This window comes from Neoarius graeffei, chromosome 4, assembly GCF_027579695.1.
Source record: "Neoarius graeffei isolate fNeoGra1 chromosome 4, fNeoGra1.pri, whole genome shotgun sequence".
Lineage (NCBI taxonomy): Eukaryota > Metazoa > Chordata > Actinopteri > Siluriformes > Ariidae > Neoarius > Neoarius graeffei.
Window position 1 is genome coordinate 61,922,469 of NC_083572.1, and position 19,044 is coordinate 61,941,512.

General features: G+C 42.2%; 2 protein-coding genes across 4 annotated transcripts in view; both read right to left on the minus strand.

The window, feature by feature from the left end:
• The window catches only part of st7l (suppression of tumorigenicity 7 like), a 31,654-nt gene extending 22,118 nt beyond the window's left edge, over window positions 1-9,536 (minus strand). Inside the window, exons 1-6 of one of the 3 annotated variants that reach the window (XM_060919453.1) lie at window positions 9,331-9,536; window positions 8,857-8,939; window positions 7,395-7,554; window positions 5,417-5,471; window positions 4,438-4,553; window positions 4,256-4,334 (exon numbers count right to left, since the gene is read on the minus strand). In XM_060919453.1, coding sequence (XP_060775436.1) covers window positions 4,256-4,334; window positions 4,438-4,553; window positions 5,417-5,471; window positions 7,395-7,554; window positions 8,857-8,939; window positions 9,331-9,499 — 662 coding nt within the window. In that variant the 5' untranslated portion in view covers window positions 9,500-9,536. The other 2 variants (XM_060919455.1, XM_060919454.1) reach the window with 2 other exon arrangements.
• A 6,427-nt stretch (window positions 9,537-15,963) lies between these two features.
• Window positions 15,964-19,044, minus strand: part of capza1a (capping actin protein of muscle Z-line subunit alpha 1a) — a 51,226-nt gene continuing 48,145 nt past the window's right edge. Inside the window, exons 8-9 of the mRNA XM_060919456.1 lie at window positions 17,765-17,827; window positions 15,964-17,619 (exon numbers count right to left, since the gene is read on the minus strand). Coding sequence (XP_060775439.1) covers window positions 17,479-17,619; window positions 17,765-17,827 — 204 coding nt within the window. The 3' untranslated portion in view covers window positions 15,964-17,478. The remainder of the gene's footprint in view (window positions 17,620-17,764; window positions 17,828-19,044) is intronic.

The following is a 19,044-nucleotide window of genomic DNA, read 5'->3' on the forward strand; positions in this document are numbered from 1 at the left end:
ATACCAGTGGCCAACATGGACGGGGTAAAACGGTCCTGGGAGGAAACAAAGCTCATTACACATTTTAAATGATTCATAAAATGGTTGTGCTGTTATACAAGCAATCAAATAGGCGTCAGATTAATATCTAGTGGCAGATGCAGGACATGAATTCTTCGCAGTAAAATTGGCTCAGCATTTACTGTTCACCAGATGTGCACAAAGTGCTTTTGGGGTTTTTTTTGCAGCAAATGTAGCTACACAGTGAAGAGAAAACGTTCATGTAACCTTTACACATAGATAATATTCAAAGTTGAGAAAAGGAAATGTGTTTTTCTGTCTGGATAGGCATCAGGGAAGCCATGGCCAAATGGTTAGAGAAACGGCTTTGGGACCAAACGGTCACAGGTTCGAGTCCCTGAACCAGCAGGACTCGCTCAAGTGCCCTTGAGCAAGGCGCCTAACCCCCAACTGCTCCGGCAAGAGTGGTGGTGTACCTTGTGTCTGATTAGCCAAAGAAAAACCGATGCAATTATCAGTTTCGCCAAGAACCCGGTCATAACTAACTGGACAGACATGAATGGAAATTGTCCTGTAATCAACCAGAGCATCTGTGCTGAATGTTGAGCCAATATTAAACTGATTTTCTGTGGCCAGTTACACATCCTATTCAAATGAGGTCATGAAACTTCCATTCCACCATAGTGAGAGGCAAAACGTACAGTATGCCACACACACATTATACGCAAGCACTAGCTATACACTTCCTACACACTACGCTTTCACCAGATGTTTAATGCTGCATTTTAGGCAAAAGTGCCGAGTTTCTGTGGTGTAATCAGTTGCAGTAATCGCAAGAACAGAGAGACGCCATAGCGTCTATAGATTACCTTCAGTTATTGAGTATCAAGGAGAGAAAACTCCAGAATTATCAGCAAAACGGCAAGGACTCTGACTTTCACAGATTGCTCAATCTGACCTGATGAGTGCAACGGCTTTGAGAAATGTCCACACCTGCTCTGATCATGTGATTAAAGGTCAGTGTCCATTATTGGATTATTTGTGTTTTGTGCAGCGTGTGTGTATGGATGTCCCGTAAATTTTCTTTCCAGCCCAATTGTACCAGTAGTGTGAAGCAAAATGTAATAAACCTGGCAGACCGTTCATAGTATAATAAAAGCCATATCTACCGGTACATGGTGTACATTACAGCTTACAAGTCGTGCTGTAAGTATTGAATACTAACAAACATTCAAATTATAATAAAAACTGAGCAAAATAATTATTGATCTAGGTCACAGAAGTGCTCATTGGAGCGAGGTGTAGTGCATATCAAATGAAACGTTCTTATTTTCTAACAGAAAATACGACGATTTCAAAGATTTTATTCACTAATACATTAAAACTGCAAACCCATGTTTACATGGTTTACTGTTTTGGTATTTAAGATACAGAACCTAGACTCGCTGACTGAGGCTGAGAAATACAACGTTGAATCATTTCGGATATCCTAAAAACGAAAGGAAAACTCACCCTCGCAGTGATTACAGCAATGTTTTCCTGCAGGTAGACCGCCGTCCCCTCACGAACCAACCGTGATGAGAACCGAGTCCTTTACAAGCACACGTTTCCTCGGCACTGTACACTGGGTTGGCAGACAACAAGTAATTCGCCATATCGATATACGCGATTCCTGGCAAAACCTGGCGATTTTCTTCTAGTAGAAAATCGTGCCGATATTCGTTCTATCGCAGTGATTTCTTCTCCATTTGGAAGCTTTGTTTTTGCCCACAATATGGCAACCAGCGCAATCCAGTGACATTCTTGCAAGGGGTCTATAGCATATAATATGTGGCTATTTATCTAATGGTGATGATACACGGGGCAACTTTTTGGGCAATGTTGCCAAGCAATTGCGTTTTGACTCTTTTCTATTGAGATTGGGCAACATTGCTACTTTCTGAATGGTTTTGATAATCTCTGGCAACTTTTTGAGATAAGCCAATCAGAACGCGAGTATCGAGTCATGTGACCTCCGGTGAGGTTCGGATCAGAAATTTCAAACAAATATGGCGGCTACAGTGTCAGTGGAGTGAAGAGATGGAGAGACTCCTCATCCGTTTTTACGCCGGTAAGTTGTTATTTTAATATTCTATATGGAGGAATTTACCTCACCAAAGCTCTAAAAAACAACAGACAGCTTGATTAAATGGTCACAGCAAAAATTAAGACATCGATTTTTTTTTTTTTTAGCTAACTGTAAACTGCCATTGCTAACTGTTGTTGCCCTGAAAAGTTGCCCTGTGTCTCACCTAGTTGCCCGTTGCCAGCAACTTTGCTCGGCAACATTGCCCAAAAAGTTGCCCCGTGTATCATCACCATAAGGGAACAGTAATCATTGTCAGTCTATTTATCTAAAGGTCAACCAACCTGACAGCAACACGATTACATAACTAACGCGATCGTCTGGTGATCTCGTGTTTTATAAAACATGAGGAACAAAAGAAAACTAAAATGGCTTTTCGACATGTTCTCTGAATGACCGTCCGCCTGTCTGTCTCTCTGTCTAACTAGGAGCTCTGAACGTTGCCATGGAGACGAATGACTGCCTTGGCAATCCAGTTGCTTGCTGCTTGATAGATGTAGAAGTGGGCAGCACTGCGTTACTGTAATTTGAATACTTTCCATAGTAACGGATTACAATTTCTAAAACGGTAATTATATTGCAGTCACTAATCCAAGTATCACCTCGTTACCTGAACGCAATTTGAATTTTGTTACTATGACGCGAATGTGCAGCAGGCCAGACAATGATGGAGGACGAGCGAGCAGAAGAGAAATTTGCTTTCCAAAGTTGGAAATTCTGCCGTTATTTTGAACCCGTGACAACCAGAGATGCAAGGAACATTGTTGTTCGTTGTAAACTGTCAGTCTAGCAACAAAACGCTTTCAGCTGCGAAAAATACATCATCAAATTTATTGAAGCATCCGACATGGCAACACAGCAATGTGAAACTTGTGGAGGAGGAGGGGGAAACCCACACACAGGCGCTGATAGAGATGCATGCACTCCAGCTAAACAACCGGACTTCAGAACACAAAACGGTGGCAGAGAGAAGTTAAGTGGAAAGGATCTGCATAAGCTCGTCGCTGACTAGATCATAGAGCTGTTACCTGTTTCCACTGCTGACTTGCCCACATTTCGACGCATTACCGAGAAAATACCCACGAAGAGCAATGCCAGGCTGCTACGGAGAAAGACGTTTGCTGACTACCTTGAGAGCGAATATGCGCTAATGGAATCTAATTTGAAAGCCACACTCAGAGATAAACTTTGTGTCCACTCCTACTTTTTCCAAAGGGGGAGAGCAAAAGTAATGGAACAAGTACTGTAACTACTTTTGAGACAAAGTAATCTGGTTAAAGTCAGTAATTTCTAATTAGTCTTCCTGAGTAACTTGCCCAACACTGGATATGGGAACGTCATACGTACTCGATCACTAGGTTGTTTGTGTTTGATGAGTAAAAGTGGCAGTTTTAATTTAAAGTATACGAGATAACAGGCAGCATCGCTTGATTCACTGATTGATTGAATGACTATTATATTTATTTATGCTCACCGTTCATTGTATTATCTCATCTCATTATCTGTAGCCGCTTTATCCTGTTCTACAGGGTCGCAGGCAAGCTGGAGCCTATCCCAGCTGACTACGGGCGAAAGGCGGGGTACACCCTGGACAAGTCGCCAGGTCATCACAGGGCTGACACATAGACACAGACAACCATTCACACTCACATTCACACCTACGGTCAATTTAGAGTCACCAGTTAACCTAACCTGCATGTCTTTGGACTGTGGGGGAAACCGGAGCACCCGGAGGAAACCCACGCGGACACGGGGAGAACATGCAAACTCCGCACAGAAAGGCCCTCGCCGGCCACGGGGCTCGAACCCGGACCTTCTTGCTGTGAGGCGACAGCGCTAACCACTACACCACCGTGCCACCCCATTGTATTATTATTTACATATTTTTACCCATTTATATTGTATGCTGCAATTATAGTTTGTCTCCAAAAATGACTCGGGCTGCATCAATTAATAGCTCGGTGACGATGCGTCTTGAACATACAGTACGTGTCAATATTTTTGCTCCAAACCTAAACGCATTATACATAGAGACAGAATTAAGGATCCAACTACAATAAAAAAGGAAGAGCGAGACAAGATTTATTAAGAAATAAGAATATGCATATGAATTAAGCTGTTATTACTCACTCATGATTGAGCTCAATAGCCTGGTACGCAGCTCTGATACGAGCCTGAGGATTCCTCTCTCGCCAGGCCTTCTGCATCACTGTTTCTCACAAACACACACAGTGATCAAATGCACAGACTTCATACAAGTCACTAAGTTAACGTGTTGTACGGCGTTATAGACCGAGGAAGACGAAACTAACCAGTATCCTCTGGTTTGAGTTGCTGCGTGTCCGAGGTAAAGAAGGTCTGGTGGTCTTGTGCTGACAGATTCATGTCATAGTAAGTCAGTGGTTCTTTGCCCGTCACCCATGTGTACCTGGAGAACAAAGTTATGAGGAAGGAAAGGAGGGGTGACGGCAATATTTACACACACGTTCACACTGCAAGCCTTAGCGCTCAGATCTGATTTTTTTGGGGGGGCTGTTCACACCCATATAGACAGACAGATACATACACGGTCAATATCAAATTCCAGTGTGAACTGGTCACAGTCCTGAACCCGCATGCGCAAAGGAACAATAGCAAGAGACGTCATACGCAGCACGCTGTCGTACGGAAGTAAATATAGCGGCCACTGAATTCAGCGTTTACAGTTTTGTAATAAGTTGATGTGCAGTGGAAACCAGCAAACTTGTGCGCAGATGATAATGAGGATAAAGAGAACCAAATGTGTAATTCTGACTTTTTGTAGAGCAGTGGCTGCCATTTCTGTACGCGTGGATGCGGAGTCAGGGCAAAGAGCGGCGGGATTGTGACGTGAAATCTGTTTCAGTGAAGTTTTTCACCCAAAATTTCAGGAAGCCAAGGGCTACTTGTAACAGCTGTCTTCCATGTTTGTAGCCACCGAGTGACTCGCGGCAGCGCAGACTTGTGATGAACGCTGATCTAAAGTGACGCAAAAGTCGTATGAATGCGGATACGACTGTTCAGACTGAGGTCGCGTTGCAAAACAATGAGAGCTGCATCTGATTAAGGACCACATGTGAAAGTGTTCCAGATGAGAATTGAAAAGATCAGATTCCAAGTGATTTGTGCTGATCACACGGTTATGGGGGGGGGGGGGGGGACCACAGACCTGAGCCAGATGGGAATTGGGGGGGGGGAACCAGACTTGGGCCACTTTTGCCTGCAGTGTGAACGTAATACACAGGGAACTAATCACAGAGAAACAGCACTTACCTGTTATACTCTGCACCCCGAAAAAGATTAAGGGGGTTCCTCCACACTTTACACTCTGAGAACAGACGCATGCCAACAATTAGACATTTCACTGAAATCTTACTAACAGGCAACAAAATGCACAGGTTTGTGTGTTTTATTTCAACAGCCTATTACTGGTAATGTTCAAGTCCTAGTAACGTTTAAGAAAATGTGTGTCTAAGTGGATACGTTAAGAGTTAACCTCCACATCGGTTTCCATTCTACACCCGACATTTTTACTTGCCTCCCTTAGATGTATAACTCAATACACATGCATCTTCAGCTACTCCTTTGGCCATGAGACGTTTGCAGGGCTTGACATTAAGGACTGCCCGATTGCCCGGGGCAAGTGAAACATGCATTCAGGCAAGTGGGATATGTCCCCGACATGCCCGACCAGGCAAGTTGGAATGAGCATATTTTACCAACTAGCACCACAAAAATGAGGCTTTTTGATCTTTTACTTCAGTTCCTAAAAGCGTCCCTCACTACATATCCGCCATTATGTCTTGGCTGTTTTCTTCGTCTCAGTTTTATTTACTGCTTTGCAAGTTATTTTCTATCCCCCCGCTGTTGTAGTATGGTACACGTACTGTTTATAGACCCCTTGTGCATGATGTCACGCATCATGTGATAATGACAGCTGGGGTCAGACAGACACCGTCTTTCATGCAAGCAGCTTAATCTGTCTTCAGTATGGTTAATTTTTGCGCTGTTTTTGCTTGTTCAAACAGAAATAGATAAAAGGCATTACCGTCTCCCCGCTATCAAAAAAAATGTTAACAAATAGAAGCAAATGCTTCAAGAACAACGAGGAAATGAGTGGTTAAAGAATACGAGAAGATGAGCTCAGCCTGAAAACCCCAGAGAAATTCATGATTATATCTAAATTGTATTGTACAAAAACAGGAAGTTGGAAGTGAGCATGGAAGAATTTGCTTAAGAATCTCATTTTATTTAATTATTTATTTTTCTGCTCGCGTTCGAGTCAGCTCCTTCATGAAAGTGTTTGATTTATTACAGGTGAAGCCGCTTCCTTATTCTACACAGAAAACCCAGATTGGTTTCAAACAACTCGGGCATTAAAAATAAATAAATAAATAATTAACATGGCGCGACATGCACGATAAATCCTGAAAGAACAGAACAGATTAAGAGCAGCAAGAGCTGGAGCTTTGTTTCTGTTATCAGAGGAACACAGTCCTCTGTAAGATATTTATATATAGGGTTTTATTTTTTATATCATCCACCTCTAAGTTTTAACCCCCCCCCAAAAAAAACATGCTGCGTCATGACAGACCGGCTGCACTGATTCAGTTACAGGTTGCCAGGTCTGTATAAAACACCCACAACCTTCACACTAAACAATTTTAAACTCAAACATTATCCTGTCCGTCATGACATAGCGCAGGTTTTTTTTTTTTTAAAAACCTAGAGATAGATGATATAAAAACTGATATATACTCTCAAACACAGTACTGTTCAAAAGTCTTGGCACCCTATTGTTTTCTTCATACAAACTTTGTTAAAGATTTCTATTTTATGATTTCTACATTATCGAGTAATGAACCAACAGTCTGAGAGAGTTCTACACAAACACACTGAACTTTACAACAGCTGCATGCATGTGAAATGGAAATAAATCGACTAAGGCAGGAAAAACTATTTTGGATAAAATTGTTAGTGTCCTTTACAAGTAAAAGTAACCAATAACCAAACTTCAACTCAACGTTTGATCTTCATTTTATGTTGCAATTCACAACAATTCTATGGTTTTCCTTTAAAAAAAAAAGTACTCGCAAAATAGGGTGCAAGTGGAAATTAATCCCCACTTGCCCCCAAGGGCAAGTGGGTTTAAAAGTTAATGTTGAGCCCTGGTTTGGCCACAGCAGTGCACTGATAGTGTATTGGGAGGGAAAAGGCACAGCCACGCTCTTACAGATATGTTTATGGCTACCTGAGACACTGGGCCGCTGCTCCACTTCTCCATTAGCTGAGGAGAAGAGACTGGCTGACGTGTTGGTCTCCACACCGCCGAGGAGGGGGCGCAAGTGACTGACGGACACCTGTTCGATGAAGGACGTGCCGTACTTTCTGAAGTACCACCACTCAAAGATCTGAGTGCAAGGATGATCAAAAAGAAAACAGGAGTGAGAGGTAGTGGAACAGAGACAGACAGGTCACATGGGGTATTTTTCTTCCTCTTTTGGTTCATAGGGCTGTTCAAAGCAGTCTTTCACCTGGGTTCTCTGGTTTCCTTCCAGCTCCCATAAACATGACACCTCTGTGTGCATGCACAGGGTGCCCTGTGACCCTACACACTTCTGGACTGCTGTAACCAGGATAAAGAAATTACTGAAGATGAATAAAAAAAAAAAAAAAGCTCTCTGAGAATTTTAGTAAAATCATTTCCATTAACGTCTTAGGTGTTGAAGTGTCGCTCTGTCTAACAGTTAAGAGGTCGGAACTACTGTATATCACTGGGTAAGTCATTCGTGTACAGTAACCACTTTATCCTGGTCAGGGTTGCGGTGGATCCGAAGCCTCTTCAGGGAACACTGGGTAGGAATACACCCTGGATGCAACGTCAGTGCATCACACACACACACTCCTAAGAGCAATATCGTGTAGCCAATCCATCAAACAGCAGGTTTTTCAGGAGTGAAAGGAAACCAGTGAAACATACAAAACACTATAAAGAAAGGAACTTGAAAGCGCTAAAGATCAACCAGGGTACACTCGAGCTGTGAAGCAGCGTCAGTACACGCAACAGCTGTTCACTGTGCTTGAAGGGCGGCACAGTCACCTCACAGCAAGAAGGTTCCAGGTTCGAACCCAGCCGCCGGTGAGGGTCTTTCTGTGTGGAGTTTTTATGTTCTCCCCGTGTATGCGTGGGTTTCCCCCCACAGTCCAAAGACATGCAGGTTAGGTTAACGTGGGGCGGCCTTGGGCTGAAGTGCTTTTGAGCAAGGTACCGAACCCCTGACTGCTCCCCGGGTGCTCTGGTGTAGCTGCCCACTGCTCTGGCTGTGTGTGTTCATTGCTTCGTGTCATCTCATTATCTGTAGCCGCTTTATCCTGTTCTACAGGGTCGCAGGCAAGCTGGAGCCTATCCCAGCTGACTACGGGCGAGAGGCGGGGTACACCCTGGACAAGTCGCCAGGTCATCACAGGGCTGACACATAGACACAGACAACCATTCACACTCACATTCACACCTACGGTCAATTTAGAGTCACCAGTGAACCTAACCTGCATGTCTTTGGACTGTGGGGGAAACCGGAGCACCCGGAGAACATGCAAACTCCGCACAGAAAGGCCCTCGAACCCAGAACCTTCTTGCTGTGAGGCGACAGCACTAACCACTACACCTTGAAGAAGTGTGCATGTCTGCGTTTCATCATGAACATGAACCTTACCAGAATCAGACCAGAGATGAGGGAAGAGGTTCCCGTGAGTGCAACGTAAAACTTAGGTGTAAGAGTGTTCAGGAACATGGAGGCTGCAGGGAAACAGGAAGAAGAATGTGTGTTAGTTCACTTTCAGCTCCAGATGACAGTCAGTGGATCCAAACAGAAGCAAAGTCTGGAAAAGGCATCTAGAATATTAAACACATGCATGCTCATGAGAGAACACAGGAGGCTTCGGAGTCGGTTCAGACTCGACTCGGAGTCGGTTCATCCAGTAAGACAGTTGGCATTAAGCGGCTAGCAGGAGCGACATAAAGCTGCACTCTTCATTACAGCTTTATTAAAGCTCAGCCTTGCAATAAAACGAAAGAAACTGTAACTAACCCGCTGAAGGTTTGAAGCCAGCGCTAAAAGCTAACTGAGCTACACTAACATTAGCTGTCCGAGTGATTAGCATCAGCAGCGCGTTGTTTATAACATTACCGGCAGCGACGGACTCCTGGAGCTTCAGCGGACTCCGCAGCACATAAATCATAGTTAACACCATGGCGAACCAAACCGCACACACATACGTCCACGAGCAGGACAGCCACGACTTCAGTTTCTCCGCAAAGCCATGGGCTTGAGGAGCACTGCTATTCTCGTCCGCCATTTTTCACCGTATGACAATAAACATGAGAATGACGGGATACCGGAGAAGGCTGTAATATGGGCAAACCTCCATAGGACGGCGCCGCGTTAAACTTCCCACCCGTATTCCGCCGAAGCCCCGCCTCCCTGCGCAAGGCTCGTGTCGTGAGTGTTACAGTAAACTTGTGCCGCGTTCACAGGCGCCCTAACATACACGTTTTCCACCGGCCGAATATCTTAGTTATGGGTTGTTTTACAATCAGGGTACGCAAGCTAAAAATCACATTTAACACTTATTATCTTCAATATCAAAAGGCTTGACTAAATAAACTTGGTTGTTTATTGTAGCCCTGTGATAGCTCTATTTACCATGCAAAAAAAATTTGGTGATAACGTTATTTTTGGTGAATGTATGGCAGTATATGTCATATTTAGCAAAATTACTCGTGTCATTTAGAAAAAGTGCTTTTTTGACCACAGGTAGCTCCAAAAGGGATGCACTTACATCATTCTTTATACCATAAAACAAATATTTGGTTCCATATCATTGGAAACATAGTTAAGTTTTAATGTTGAATGCCAGTAAGTTTTCAGACGATTTTGATCAAATTAGTATGTAATTGTGTCAAAAAAAATGTCCTCTTCGAGCAGTGGCGGCTGGTGAAAAAAATTCTTGGTGGGGCTGCAGTAGAGTTCCCTGCCTAGTCTAGTATAAGCATTCAAATGAACAGTCAGAAAATGACAATTCCACAATAATAATTTAATTTCCTTCTCAAAATCAACAGTTTCACAGATAAAGTAAATTAACAATTTACAGCTATATTAGGCTCCATTTATGCTTAGGAAAGGAACGGTTTCAAATACAATACAATACTCAAGTTCTTGAGAGAAGTTTACAGCAAGGGTATGATTTCAGCTGAATCTATACAAATCAACTGTGTGTGTGTGTGTGTGAGAGAGAGAGAGAGAGAGAGAGTGAATGAGTGAGTGAGAGAGAGGGAGGAAGGTTTCTAAGGTGAGTGTGGGACTGAGTGAGGTGGTGTGTGTGTGTGTGTGTGTCTGATTCTAAGGTGAGTGTAAGATTTCTGTGTGAGAGAGTGACTATGAAATGAGGTGTGTGTGTGTGTTCTGAGCTCGGTGTATTTCTGTGAAACGAGACAGTGAGAGGGGGAGCGAAACACAGTGTTGACACTCTTGTTGTGAATACAAACTATGACAAGAAAGCTGTGTGATTATTGTCCAATATGAACCAAAAGTCTAGTTTTGAACATCAAAGACAGAGAGAGAGAGAGAGAGAGAGAGATGCATTTTCTGTAGCAGGGGCGAAATTTCCAGCGCCCCAAAACCATTAAATTCGGCGATGCTGATTGGCCAAATATTTATGATTTTTCCCGAGCAACCATACACGATTGGCTATTCCGCTGCACTGCTGGGGCGCTTTGCCGAGCGCCCAAGAAGAGAAATGATACGCGTCTGTCGGTGGAAATTCACCATTGAATGAGAGTCAGTTGGTGGAAATGTTGTTTAAATAATTCAGATCGCATGTAGGCACACACTATTAAGTAAAACTGACATTGATAATAAAATTTGTAAAAATATATATCGATATATTTTATATTTTTTTCCCCTCCACATCTGGGAGGGCGGCGCCCGAGCGCCCCCTATGAGCCAGCCGCCACTGTCTTCGAGACAGCTAATTTTTCAATATAAAATAACATATCTAAAATGATTATTTTCATCCTAAAATGTGGTCAAGATATTGGGACATAAATATTAGAGACAACTAACACAAAGCTTACAGCCTTATATTTAAAAGCTCTATGGAAGTAGTGGATTCTGAATTGTCAAAAAAAAAATGTCCTCTCCGAGAATCACTTCATTTGTTTCTCCCAGCCCTGCTTAAAGCTACACTTAATCTTGTTATAATACAAACTATTACACATGCCTATGTTCATATGTGTATTAATTTCCAAAAGTGCAGATTTTATAGTGTTTTTTTTTTATTTGAATTTTGGACCCCTGTGACACAAACTTTGTACCCTGATTGTAAAACAACCCTTATGTAGATTTACAGATGGTTCTAAAGGCCTCAAAACAAAGGGTGTGTGCTGGATCAGCAGTGTACTGTATATTCCAAAGAAAGGAGTGACGGTGTATACGACAGAATTAGTGGCTCTGGAATGGGTTAAAGAAACAAAACAGTCATAATCTCATATACTTTATTCATCACACACTTGTGAAATTCCTCTCTGCCTTTAACCCATCTGAAGCAGTGAACACACACATACCCAGAGCAGTGAGCAGCCATTCTAACAGCGCCCAGGGAGCAGTTGGGAGTTAGTAGGTGCGTCGCTCGAAGGCACCCCAAGGCCGTCCCATATTAACCTAACAGCATGTCTTTGGACTGTGGGGGAAACCGGAGCAAATCCATGCAGACACAGGGAAAACATGCAAACTCCACACAGAAAGGCCCTCGCCGGCTGCGAACCCAGAGCCTTCTTGCTGTGAGACGACCGTGCTAAAAAACATCGTGCCGCCCTAGCTTTACAGAAAAAAAGAGCACTAAACTGTACTTTTGGTTGTCACCAGGGTCCTGAATCTACTGTACCACCTGGAAATGTGCTTCTAGTGTACCTTTAAATCCAGCCATCCATTATCTGTAGCCACTTATCCTGTGCAGGCAAGCTGGAGCCTATCCCAGCTGACTATGGGCGAAAGGCGGGGTACACCCTGGACAAGTCACCAGGTCATCACAGGGCTGACACAGAGACACAGACAACCATTCACACTCACATTCACACCTACGGTCAATTTAGAGTCACCAATTAGCCTAACCTGCATGTCTTTGGACTGTGGGGGAAACCGGAGCACCTGGAGGAAACCCATGCACTTTCTTCAGATGTTTTGTATACTATTAACTAATTAATTACAAAAGAAAGAAAGTCCGGTTAGGCAGTCGGTCAGCCATAATCATGACCCTCATTGTGAAAAAGCATGGGATCTAACCTTGACCTGTGAGCATGATGAACGGTTAAGCTCATCCTGTATTTGCTTTCAGTATTTCTGCATTATAATTTGTCAATTTTGTACAAGTATATTGTTTATCAATATAATCTACAGTACTGTGCAAAAGTCTTGGGCATATTTAAAGAAATGCCGTAGACCAAAAAGAGCTTAAAAGTAATGAAATGTTTCAACATTTAAAAAAAAAAAAATACTACAAACAGCAGTAAGCCATAATAAATGAAACAAAGTCAGTATTTGGTGTGAGACGACCCTTTGCTTTAAAAAAAATTATATAAATAGTCTCAGGTACAGTGAGTGCAGTTTTATAAGGAAATGAGCTGTAGGTTTTACTGAGCATCTTACAGAACCAGCCACAGTTCTTCTGGACACTTTGTCACATTTGTTTCTTAAATTTGCAGCAAAACCCAGCAGCCTTCATTATGTTTTTTTTCTTTTTTCATCTGAAAAGTGGTTTCTTATGTAATATACTGCTCAGATGCAAACTTTTTTTTTCTGTAACATTTAACTTTGTGCTGGAAAACGAACATTTGGTGGCTGCTAGATTACAGAATTCCCAATTTACCAGCTATTATTATTATAATACATAAAATAAAAAATTATTGAATAATAAAACAAGGGTAAGGCGCCTAACCCCCAACTGCTCTGGCAAGAGTGGCGGTGTACCTTGTCTCTGATTATCAGTACAGTTTGGGCAAGAACCCGGCCATAACTAACTGGATAGACATGAACGGAAATTGTACCAGATGTAAATTGTATTTTCTTGTGGAAATACTTCTCTAAAGCTCTTTTTTTCTCTCTTTCTTTTTTTAAATTACAGCATAAAAGCTGTCAATTGATGCATTACTCGAAACTGCATGATTTGCCACGGACTGCAAACTAGAAAACTCTTGAAAATCATTAACTGGTTTGAGCAAAATCAGCTAACGGGGAAAAAAACCAACCGTTTCGGCCTGGAAAAATGAACTGTTTTTATTTTAAACGTTGTGGAAAGCAGGCGGAATGGATTTACTTCTTCGCGTCATGATCTTAAAGCTGCACCTGTATTGCCACCTAGCGGCTGTTGGAGGAACTGCAGGCTCCTGTAAGTGCAGAAACCGCAGCTCAGAGACAGATGCAGGAGCGGCAACGGCGAAACATACCAAACTCGACAATGGACAGAAATAAATAAATATATATATATTTATATTTGATGCTCACTTTGAAGAATTTCGATCCCATTTTCAGTACGAGCCCGGACTGTGATGATTGTTCATTTTTTTTTTTTTATTCTAAACATGAGGATCTTCGCTGTACTTGTATAATCTGACATTGAGAACATAACTTATAGAGATTCGGAAAATATTTTATTTGGATCTCGTACAACGGAACAAGTAGTAATCTGTAAACCGACTGAAGTGACTTTTAGCGCGGTAACTCGTATTCACAACAATTCCCAAAGCACGTGAAGGTAGCATGGTTGAAATATCCAATCAGAGTGCTGCTCTCGTGCAGAGAGGCGGGATTTGCCATAATACGGGTAGGAAAGTAAATCCAGAGACTGTACCTGTTTCCGAAGTGTTTCAATCTGTTGATTGAATGAACGTATGGACCGTCATTTTAACCTGATTCACATCGACTCCGAGAGACGCGTCTTTTGTTTTAACACACAAGTAAACATAACAGACAGGCGTGCACAGTCAGTTTCCAGTTAATCAGGTTTATCCTGTTCCTGAACTCAGTGTCTTTCAGAAAGTAAACAGAGCCACTGTGTGTCGCTCAGAACATCACATCACATCACCACACCATCACATCACCACATCATTCCATCACATCACCACACAATCACATCACATCATTCCATCACATCACCACACAATCACATCACATCATTACATCACATCACCACACAATCACATCACCACATCATTCCATCACATCACCACACAATCACATCACATCATTACATCACATCACCACACAATCACATCACCACACCATTCCATCACATCACCACACCATTCCATCACATCATTCCATCACATCACCACATCATTACATCACCACACAAATTTGTCACAGTGCTGGAAATCACATCCCAACATTATTAGTTAATTACAGATGAATGTAGAACACGGTTTCATCCAAACCTTAACTCAGAAACATGTACCGGTAGGTGTATTTACACTCACTGAGCACTTTATTAGGAACACCTGCTCATTCATGCACTTCTCTCATCAGCCAATCATGTGGCAGCAGGGCAATACATAAAACCATGCAGATACAGACCAGCAGTTTCGGGTAATGTTCAAATCAACCATCAGAATGGAGAAAAATATGATCTCGGTGATTTTGATCATGGCATGATTGTTGGCGCCAGACAGACTGGTTTGAGTTTTCTGTCTAACTGCTGATCTCCTGGGGTTTCCACACACAGCAGTCTCTAGAGTTTACTCTCTGGTGCAGTAAAGAATAAATATCTGATGAGCAGCAGGTCTGCAGACAGAAACGCCTTGTTGATGAGAGAGGTCAATGGAAAAATGGCAGACTGGTTTAAGTTGACAGAAAGGCTCCAGTAACTCAGGTAACCACTCTGTACAATTGTGGTGAGCAGAAAAGCATCTCAGAATGTGCAACACTATTGAATCTTGAGGCAGATGGGCTACAACAGCAGAAGGCGCCAGGTTCTACTTCTATCAGCAAAGAACAGAAAGCTGAGGCTGCAGTGGACACAGATTCACTAAAACTGGACAGCTGAAGACTGGAGAGAGAGAACTACTATAGGACCATCACTAACCTTCTACTGTATGCTGTTTCCACATGTATATGCGGTTCTACTCTGACCTCCTGACTCAAGGCATTTTCTCCCACATTTTGTTTGATGCAAATCTGAATTTAAATATTATTTTGACTGAATTTGTATATCATTTGAAGTTTTGAACGCAAGTTGAATTTCCTGAATTGCAAAAGTGTGAACCGTAAAATCTGAGCCTGAATTTCAGCTTCAGTGTACAATTAATATTTGGAACTCATGAAGTATGCATACACATAATTCACTTCTGAAAAGCATTCGCCATATTTATTCATTCATTTAATATAATTCGCATGAATTATATGAAATTCAAATTTCCCAATATGATGTTTCAGCATCACACTGCAGCTCTTACAGAATTAAACTGGGCTGTAAAAACTAGGCTAGAAAACTGGACAGAGAGAGACTCTCTTTTCTTCCTCTTGCATCCTCTGTAATTGTATTTTATCCACGTCATCTAAAATATTGTGACTAAAAGTCAGCGAACTGACAAGTTGCTGATAACCAGGTGAGTCCCAAAAGAGAAATATGAGTCTTCCATTTTGAACAAAAAAAAACAAACAAACCACTATATCTGACTTGATATTAAATCACTTCTTGACCTTTCCAAATCTTCTCTCATACTTTAAATTACCCTTTTAAAATATACTCCATAACAAAAAAAAGACGAGTTGATGCAAATACTTTATTTCTCTGCGATCCTATTTGATCATACAATTTATTTTTATTATTATTTTTAAAAAAAGCAAGCAATAAATGCTCTGGAAGGAAGCAGAAACTGAGGTGAAATTGTGGAACTGCATACAGTAACGCTACCAGTTGGAGACACCAGGGGGCGATATTGCGACCATTTCCAATCCTGGGCAGAGGCACAAGCAGCTCCATCTGTACACTGAAACTGTGGACCAGAAAAATACAGCTCTGCCTCTTTTTTTGGGGGGGGGACTTAAACAGCAGTATACTTAAGAAGTACTGCTGATAAACACTGCTTTCAGGTCAGAAATTATTGTGCTGATTAAGACAGAGTGGCACAAAACAGGTATTAAATGCAGACAGACGAGAACAGAAACCCTTTTTCAGGTTTACGAGGCGAAACAGAACACCTCACCCATGACCTTCAGATTCTTTCATTATTATGTATAATATATTCCAACAGCAGTGATTTTGTTTGCGGAGTTAACAGTGTGCGTGTGCTTCTATTGCTCAGGGAATGAGGCGTTTCCAGGACAGGACTAATATTACGTGAGGTATAACACTGCCAAAACGAAGACACACACCTTTAAATGACTTGTGTCTGGACTGCAGATTAGTTTAAACTAGTCACACAAACACATCCCAAATAGCAACTGTTCAAATGATGACAATAATATGGACATGAACAAAAATACACACAAAAAACCCAAATCATATCGAGTACTGAGAGACGTCTTGAGAGCTGAGATCCAAATCAAATTAGCAGCTCATGTAACTGGTATTTAATGTGTAAAGGCTAGTAAAAGGAAAAAAAAAGTCTTTAACCGAAGCAGTAATCACCCTAAAGCTTATTCCTACAAAGAACCTCTTCAGTCTTTGTTTCCATCTACTTACAATTGAAATGTATTGGGGGGGGGGGGGGGGGACACGACCCTCTGGAATCTTGGATTAAAATCCACGTTGTTCAAGAAAGCTAATAAAATTAAACTCTATTCCAAAGCATATTTAAAAAAAAAAAAAGCATTTTCATTCATGCAGATGAAACATTTGGTCGTGGACATAGCTGAATTGGTGTCCAGAAATCCCTCTCTGAGTGATGTGTGTAAATCAGGAAGGTGGGGGAGAACATGTGAAAGAGTGTGGCTACAACATTTGTGACCCTGGTGTTGCAGGAGGTATTGGTTCAACAGCAAGGACCATCGCTCCACCCAAGAGAACAATCTCACAGCCTTCTGATAATGCAGAAAAGGAGGCAGTCTCTTTAGCTGAGGTTAAACCTTGGCTTTTGGAAGGGGGGGGGGGGGGGGACAAAAAAAAAAAAACACAAAACAAAAATCAAAAACAAAGAAAAAGGAAACAAGGACATTTCTTAGCACATTTGTCCGACGTGCCTGTGCCCAAGCCTGGCCCCAGCCTCGAGCTCAAGCCCAGGCTCCCGCAGCTCATTTCTTGGCTTGTACTGCGAGCAGAAGGGGAGGCATGGCGGCTCAGCTCTAAGCGTTCTGCATCTCTTTGCCGATTTTATAGCTGAGGATCTTGTTCCAGTCGATCTTGGTACGGGTGACGGGAAGCGGTCGGCGTAAGGCTTTGAAGGTGGTGTCCGACATGTTCTGGTAGTTCTCGTTGATTGCCGTCTGAGACACAAAGAAAAGACAAAAAAAGAAAATCTCGCTTTCATTGTTTGATGCACAACACAATGGAGTGAAACAGTAGAAGGGCACAATCACCACGTTAATAATTAACAAATTAATTGGAAAACGTTCAGTGGCACGTTCCTACCTGGTATTCAGTCTCGGCATTGTTAATAAGTTTAACAAACTCCTCAGCCGCCTGCTTTGGATTCTGTTAAAAGATGCAGATGAGCACAACTTAAGCATGAAGAAACTTTCAGGGAAACAACTCGAGCCGACGCCCTGGACGTGACAGCGACACCTTATTATCAAGTAGAGTAGCCACTTGCTTTCCTACAGGCTAAATGATAAGCCTCAGAGTTAGACGGACAAAGGGAATAAATATCTTGCGTCTGTCAAGAGCTGATGGCTCAGGGTAGAAATTCTGAGATCGGAATAACCCAATAATCAGAATAAGAAGCACTTAGCTTAATACAGGCCAACAGGTGCACTGTGGCACGAACCATCATGCTATTGGGCTTAAGCGTCTAGACACCAGAAGAAAAAAAAAAAAAAAATCATGTTCCAGAGAGCAGGCTTGTAGTACTAGAGTCCGACTCGTGCCCTAATTTTAAGGACTCGTGACTTGACTTGAGCAATGATTACTCGGACTCGTGCATTAACTGCATTCGGACTCGTAAATTGGAGATGAGGACTCGGATTCTTTATTTTTTTTGTAACATGCCATAATAATTTGACAAGATATTTATATCTACATTAATTTTTATACTAATTTCGTGCAAGAGAATGCAGATTCACCTGTTCATACGTCATGTTCAGGAACAAACTAACCTTAATGGTGCTAAACCGCCTGGAGAGAAGCCCCTAGGATTGTCCGCTTTGCTGATACAGACTTCTCATGCAGCGGGAAAAAATGCACTGCTGTGTGATCCATATGTAGAAGAACTATCGAGGAGACGACGGGGACAACCTCGAACTGCAATTGTCATTTGGCAAGACTCCACCCAGAGAAGGAAGTGACATGCTGTGTTCAGAACTCTGTTGATAGTGGGTGGGGCTTGCTGAGCGATGAACTAGCTAGTGTTAACCCTCTCTCATGTTATTTGCCCTGTTGATAGTGGGCGGGGCTTGCTGAGCGGTGAACAAGCTTTTTATCTGTAGCCGATTAACTAAAATGGGGCAGTCGAGCAGTAACGTTAGTCCAACAGTAGCAGAGACGGTTTTACATAAAGGCAGCAACAGCCACCATCAAATGGTGTGGTTGGAGTCTTGTTCTCGGACTCGACTCGAAATTTTCTTTAATGACTTGGACTTGAACGCTGGGGACTCGAGACTGAACTCGGACTCGAGGTTTAGTGACTCAACTACAACGCTGCCAGAGACAGAAACAATAGTAACTATATATTACTCATCGTAAAACATGTAGAG